General features: G+C 38.6%; 2 protein-coding genes across 2 annotated transcripts; one reads left to right on the top strand and one right to left on the bottom strand.

Moving 5' to 3' along the window:
- The first annotated feature begins 394 nt into the window (after positions 1–394).
- On the top strand, positions 395–1,208 carry LOC129236927 (putative nuclease HARBI1). Its single transcript, XM_054871232.1, has 3 exons — positions 395–495; positions 551–986; positions 1,044–1,208. Exons 1-3 carry the CDS (start codon positions 395–397, stop codon positions 1,206–1,208), a joined length of 702 nt encoding a protein of 233 aa, XP_054727207.1.
- A 619-nt stretch (positions 1,209–1,827) lies between these two features.
- LOC129236926 (uncharacterized) lies at positions 1,828–2,819 on the bottom strand. The gene is made up of 3 exons (XM_054871230.1): positions 2,733–2,819; positions 2,474–2,657; positions 1,828–2,415 (listed from the first exon to the last, which is right to left on the bottom strand). Coding segments are annotated over exons 1-3 (774 nt in total). The 5' UTR covers positions 2,735–2,819.
- Between the last annotated feature and the right edge of the window lie 4,535 nt (positions 2,820–7,354).

The following is a 7,354-nucleotide window of genomic DNA, read 5'->3' as shown; positions in this document are numbered from 1 at the left end:
ACAATATTTTAATCGATTAACGAGGTGTGTTCAAAAAGTATCGCGAATTTTGTGTTTTTTTTACAAATTATTTATTTATTCATTAATATCTATGTTGTCCCCTTCAAAGTAATCCCCATGAGATATTCTGCCCTATCACACAATCCATCGTAGCAAATCTCCGAATGTAAATGTCCGCTCCGAATCGGAGCAATTTCTTATCATGCAACCCATGTGAATTCGAAAAAGATGTTGCCATACGCAAATTTTAAATTTTGACGTTTCGAAATCACATGTTTTGCAATAAATTAAAATTTCAATAAAGACAAGCGTATATAAATTTAATTAGACTGCAATATATATTGGAAAAACAGAGCTTTTGAGTGTTATGGATTCTTCGTTAATATTTTCTATAATGTTGGTGGAGGCGGAAGGTGAAAGAAGTAGATCGAATATGAAAATTCAACGAAAAACATTAAGGGACGCAAGCAATCCGCTCGATGTCGAGGACACAATGTAAGTATAGGAATAACTTCATAACTTCATAGGTTAACTTTATTTTATGAAACAGGTTTACTAAAAATTACCGCTTGAATAAGGCGGCGTTTTTGTACGTCTTAAGTGTCCTAGATGGAAATGCACGCTCAATGAGGTCGTGCTCCATCTCTTCGCTCCAGCGTTTGTCTTCCGTATTACGTTTTTTTGCGGAGGGTGGGTACCAGCATGGAGTGGGAAAGGATTTTGACATTCCCATGGCTCAATCCACATTTTGTGGCGTATTAAAAGACGTGTTACACACTCTTCAATGTCACCTATGTCCTCAGTGGGTGAATCTTGATTTAAGCAACGAAGAAAAAAGACAAGCAAAGATGGACTTTTATCAAAAATATGGATTTCCTGGTGCGATTTTATGTGTAGACGGAACACACATTAAAATTGTTGCGCCAGCTAAGGACAAATTCCTGTATTTTAATCGTAAAGGGTACTATAGCATCAATGCTATGATTGTAAGTCTTGAAAAAACTGATATTTCAAATATCTTTCTAATTTGTTATTTATTGCAGATATGCGATAATAAAATGAGAATTCGCTACGTGAATGCGCAATATCCTGGGAGCAACCACGATGCTCATATTTGGAACGTAAGCAGCGCGCGAAATTTTTTTGAAAATAAATACCTAAACGGCGAACGAAACACTTGGCTTTTGGGTATGTGCATACACATATAGACCGTTTGAATAATTTTTTGCTAAAATGATTTTATTTATTCCACAGGAGATGCTGGATATGCTCTAGAGCCATGGTTAATGACACCTTTTCGTTCACCTACAACAGGAAGCGCCGAAGGAAACTACAATAAAATACATGCAAAAGCCAGAAATACTATAGAAAGGACCATAGGTGTATTTAAGAACCGATTCAGATGCCTTCTGGGTGCTCGTGAGCTTTATTACGAACCCATGAAGGTTTGCCAAATAGTGAACGTTGCCGCAGCATTGCACAATATTTGTATCCATTATCGCGTGGTTGATGATTTTTCAGAAAATGTTGCAGAAAACCATTTTAATCAAACGTATGAACCTTCTCCTTCAACATATACTGATGCAGCTATTCGGATAAGGGAATCTATATCTTCAACATTAACACGACTATAGTATTCAATTAAAAAATAGCAAGACTTATATGTATTATGTATTATATGTATGACTGTTCTTTTTTGTTTTCCGCTAGCTTCCTTTTAATATAAGCCTTCCAGTCTAGCCATACCTAGTAAATACGATATATATACATATATACATACAAGTAAGGCACAGTAAACATTTGTAGTTTTCAATAAAATGTGAATTATTATTTTTTTTTTGACAACGCTTCGAGGCTCTTCTTCTCGACTTCTAACATTTGTTGTTTTATTTCATTTTTGGACGCATTCAAGCACTCCATGCTTCTATGATGCCTACGCGTTTCTTCCAGGTCGGCGGCTTTCAGGTCGCACATTTTTTCCAGTGCCGAACACATTCTCTGCATAGTCGAAGCGAGATTGTCTAGCTTCATATCTTGCTGTTCAAAATGCTGCAGACTCTTTGCTTGGAAGTCCTTTTGAAGCGCTAGCTGCTCTTTTAGAAGATCTGCAGTACTTGTACCGACTCGCTTTTGGACAGTTGGTGCACGTCTCGTGAAAGAAGGGCTGCAGTTATCCGACAGCATGGATACGTCCGGATCGGGTCCACTATTCTCTGCCTCGACAGTAGCAGGTAGTCCCACACTTACTGTGCCTGGGATACCGTGTGTGCTGGTCTCTAAAGCAGTCAGTCTGATTACTTCTTCTTCCATCTCATTAAAGTGGTGCTGCTTATACCGGCCACCGCCCGTTGTTGTTTGCTCCCTCTTGTTTTCTGACAATTTTCGCTTTATATAAGCCTTCCAATCTAACCACACCTGAAATAAAAATATGTTGTGCAAACGGTTAATGTACTTATATACAGCCCTTTATTACCTTTTTCCAGCTTGATACATCTTTGGTTGGTGGGCCTATGCTGTTAAGCTGCTTCGCAACATTTTGCCAAAACTCGGCTACCTCTTCCTTGGAGCATTTGGAGAACCCCTGAGCAATTTCTGGCTTTTCCTTTATAAGCTCCAACAAACTGGCATACTGCTGACGTGTTGTTACAACTTTGTACCTGTAAAAATTCAATAAAAGTTCATATACTTAAAAAATTCCTTTTTGTTTATAGTTCAGTTAATATAGGACTTACATTTTACAGCTTTCGTATTTTTCTCCTTTTAAATTTTCTTTTTATTACTACTTCTAATTTTTGTCCGTTAGTCTAACGTTGTCGTAGAAAAATTGTACGAAACGGTAAGATTTGACGATACGAGTGTATTCAGTGAATGCTACTCTACGAATTTCAAATGTGTGTTCGGAGCTATTCGAATTGTATGATTACAATTTCTTAGTTTCTACGAAAAACAGTCTACGACGGATTCTATGATAGGGCTGATTATGCACTTGTGCCCACGTTTCTTCCAACCTTTGAAGCACTTCAAAAAATCATTTATTTTTATCTTGTTCAGCTCCTCCTTCGATGCCGTCTTTATCTCGTCAATCTCAGCGTGCCGTCGTCCTTTCATAGGCCTCGTCAGTTTCGGGAACAAGAAAAAGTCACAGAAGGCCAGATCTGGGGAATTCGGTGGCTGTGGCATCATTAGCGTGTTGTTTTTGGCCAAAAAGTCGCGCACAAGCAACGATGTGTGAGCAGGGGCGTTATCGTGATGCAAGAGCCAATTTTTGTTCTTCCACAAATCCGAGCGTTTCTGGCGGATTGCTTCGGGCAAATTGCGCATAACTTGCAGGTAATATTCCTTATTGACCGTTTTACCCTATGGCAAGAACCCATGATGCACAACGCCCCTGCAATCGAAGAAAACGGTAAGCAACACTTTTACATTCCACCGAACTTGTGCGCTTTTTTCGGTCTTGGTTCGTGCGGCAGCTTCCATTGAGATGATTGAGCTTTGGTTTCCACGTCATAACCATAAACCCACGATTCGTCACCAGTTATGACGCTCTGAAGCAAATTTGGGTCGTCGCGGACAGAGTCCAACATCTCAATAGCAATGTTCATGCGATGCTGCTTTTGGTCGAAATTGAGCAGTTTTGGTCATCAGCAACTTCTCTTACGGTGATTCGAGGATTGGCCAATACCATTTCCTTCACTTCATCATTTTGTTGAAGTGCTCGAGCGTCCGGCACACTTTTCGTCGTTCACATCTTTTCGGCCTTCTGAGAACATTTGCACCACCGATAAACATTGCTTTGTTCCAAAGTAGCTTCTCCGTGTGACACAGTCAACATTCGGAATGCATCCGCGCACTTAATTTTGTTCTTCACACAAAATTTGATACAGGTTTTTTGATTCATCTTTTTGAATAGGTAAAAATTGAAGACGAACAGAAACACATGCAAGCAAAGCAGCTGTCAACAATTAACTGAACATTCGAAATGGCAACATATCCCCAAAAAAAATCGAAATTCGAATATACGTAACCTGCGAAAATTCGAAATTCGCGATACTTTTTGAACACACCTCGTATGCTGGTACAATATAAACGGAGACTGTCTTTGTAAACAGAGCTTTTTTGAAATTTTTAAAGTTTTATTCGTCTGTATCGTGAATTCTTTAACTACACCTATTTTACTTGCAGACTTTATGAGGAAATAACTGCAATTGAAGCTTGGCGTTTCTTGAGACAGCAACAAATATTTGGTATATACAAATCACCCGCAAAGGGTGGGTTGGTATTCCAGTGCCGAGGCATTTCGGTGCTACTCTTGCTGCTGCAATGCACTAAACGCATTTATCATTCCTTCAAATTGGATTTCACATAAATGTCACAAATAAATTCACCGAGCTGAACTACACAAACATACATATGTATGTATGAACATACAGCCACTATGAGCTCCATAGGGTTGCATTTGTGCACCTGCAAGTCTATACTAAACATTCCATCGCAGGCAGTTTAATCCTTTAATAATCCTTCATAAACGAATGTGTTGCATGCAACTCAAACTACTCAGCTGTACTGCAGGCATCTTCTGGTGGAATGTAACTTTGTATGTAAGTATGCAACAGCCAACAACCTCACAGTGTGCCATACTAGTGCTCACAACAGCCACCGATTCGGGAATTGCGTAAGTGCATGTGGGTGTATGTGCGTGTAAATGTGTATGTATGTGTGCGTGAGTATGCTCGTGCATCCTGTAGCATCCTTTGCGTACTGCAATTTGCACAATGTAATTTAATTAATGGTGAAATAAATATGTAAATTGTCTGCGGCATATGACGCACGCTCTGTGTATGATGTTGATAGCGCACACATACACGCACACACAAACACTGTGTTGACGATGACTTTAAGGTGGAGTTGTTGTTTTTGCTGGTGTTATGGCGTTTGCATATCTCCTGCACTGCTGCTGTTGATTGCGAAGTGGTAATGGCGATGTTGCCGCTGTATGTTGCTGCCACTGTTTGGCCACATGCGAGTACACACGCACTACTCGTAGTTGGTGGCTGCGGCTGACGGTCTGCCAGTCCTGATTCGGCCTCCTCTGCAAGGCTTTATGAATTTGGATATACATACATATGTACATTTGTATGTCCGGGTATGTGTTTGTTATTGTTTGTTGCTGATCATGTTGATGACAACAGGCGTTACGCAATTCATATATGTATTAAGTAAATATTTACCCAACACAGCAGGTACACACTTGAGTGTTGCATATATAGGCACACACGCACACACATGCATAGGCAAATATATAAATAAATGTGGCATGTATGTACATCTGCGTGAATCTGTGTGAATTTGCATCTGCATCCATTGCGCATTTGATGCCCCACAAGCATTTGTATGTGTGAGTAAGTTCGGGCGCCAAGGGAGATGCAGCAGTACGTCAGTATTTCCGAACGACCAATGGGATACGAATACAAACTTACTTGCGTATATAGGTATGTACATATGAGCTTGCATGCATTACGTGCATATGTATGGGTGCAGTATTGTAACCGTTTTGTTCAATGTAGATATACTTCATAACAAATATTTGCAAAGAATCAGGTTGGAGAGTTTTTAATTGTAGCAAAACAAAAGAGAGACGCAGGGCTCACCACATTTTGAAATTAAGTCAAAATGAAAATGAAGAATTTCTTTGAAGTTTTGTTTAATTTACATACACACATACATATGCATTCTGTTATTAGAAAACACCTGCACCCCTCTACACAAGTAAATAAATCAGGCTACAATAAATATTTGTGTGTATTAAATTCGTTTTTGAGCCGAGTCAGTGACAGTTATTACCAAAGAGATACTTCGGTATGGCCAAACAAAATACGTCAAACGAGTTTTGCAACATACCTTTGCTGAACTGGAATCTATTTATACGAACAGTGGATGATAGTTATTGCTTACGGACGGCTCAAGTCCCTCGATTCCACCTTATTCGCCGTTGTCACTACTACAGGAGAACTAATTTGTAACTGGCTTCTCCCTCAAATGTGGTCCGCCTTTATAGCCGAGGCGTTAACAATCCTTTATGCAGTTAATCACGCTAAAAAGACATAAGGAAAGTTCCTCATCTGACAGACAGCAGATCATGCATAACGGCAATAGCGTCCCCATACAATCACCACCCCATAAGAGACTCTCAAAAATAGAAGTAACGTGGATTCCTGACCATGCTGGTATTAAAGAAAACCGCTATGCAGACCGTGCAGCGAAAAATGTAGATGGGACACCTACTTTAACGTATCAACCCTCAACCAAGCAAAATATTTCCAATCTTAATGTGCCAAAAAGGCAACAAGAAAACGCAAGCGAGTGCAAAACATAACGACAGCACTACACGGACATAAACCCAGATAGAAATCGGATAATTTACGCGTCAACATAAAAAAACTATGAAAACCTCACCTGATAAAGGATTGAGCACACTATCTTAACGCACCGTTTCTATCAAACACATTCCCTCACTTTGCCGCTCTTTCACACAACACCCCAAAACTCTGACAGCAATGATCCAACAAAATTATTAAGCGAACTTTCAAAGAAAAATATTAAGAATTTATACAGTTTCTTAAAAAAACAGTGATTTGTTGAAATATAGTATATCTAAGATACTTCCATTTGTACGAACACTTAATGCTATAAGTGCTAGTTATAATTATCATACAAGGTGGCTGAAGGTCTCGTAATCAGTGCTGCGTTTATGAATCTACATATATAGTAAAAAAATTGTTTGTGATATAAATTTTAATAAAGAAATACAACTAATAATTTTTATAATTTTAAATAAATAATTAAAGAAAATGATTTATTTTTATTAGTTTTAAAAGGGGACTGGTTCCGCAATTATGTGCGCATAATGGGAAGTAGTTAGGGAATTCAAATATCTCGGAGTCAAAAGCGACAATAAAAACAACATAACGACTGAAATTTATTAAAGAATACTTGCCGCGAATCGATGCTCCTTGCGCCTAAAATGTCGCATTCTTTGAATGCCAGCGAAAGTCGCAATTTATTGCACTCTTATCGTACCAGTAATTATATACGCGAGCGAAACTTCGACACTGAACAAGGTCGATGAGCACAAACTCAACGTTTTTGAACATAAAATCCTACGAAAAATGTGATGCTGTTTGCGAAAATGCAGTTTTAGCTATTTTTCTTTTATTTGTTTATTTTTTATTATTTCTTCATAAAAGTCTAGCTCACTTTACCAGAAATACCATATAAATCTACATTTCACCACTCAATATTTTCGGGATCAGAATAAAGAGTAATGAAATGTTGATGATACCTGCCACTTTTGAAA

This window comes from Anastrepha obliqua, chromosome 2 (assembly GCF_027943255.1).
Source record: "Anastrepha obliqua isolate idAnaObli1 chromosome 2, idAnaObli1_1.0, whole genome shotgun sequence".
Taxonomy (NCBI): domain Eukaryota; kingdom Metazoa; phylum Arthropoda; class Insecta; order Diptera; family Tephritidae; genus Anastrepha; species Anastrepha obliqua.
Note: the sequence above shows the minus strand (reverse complement) of the source record. Positions and strands in the feature narration are given on the sequence as shown.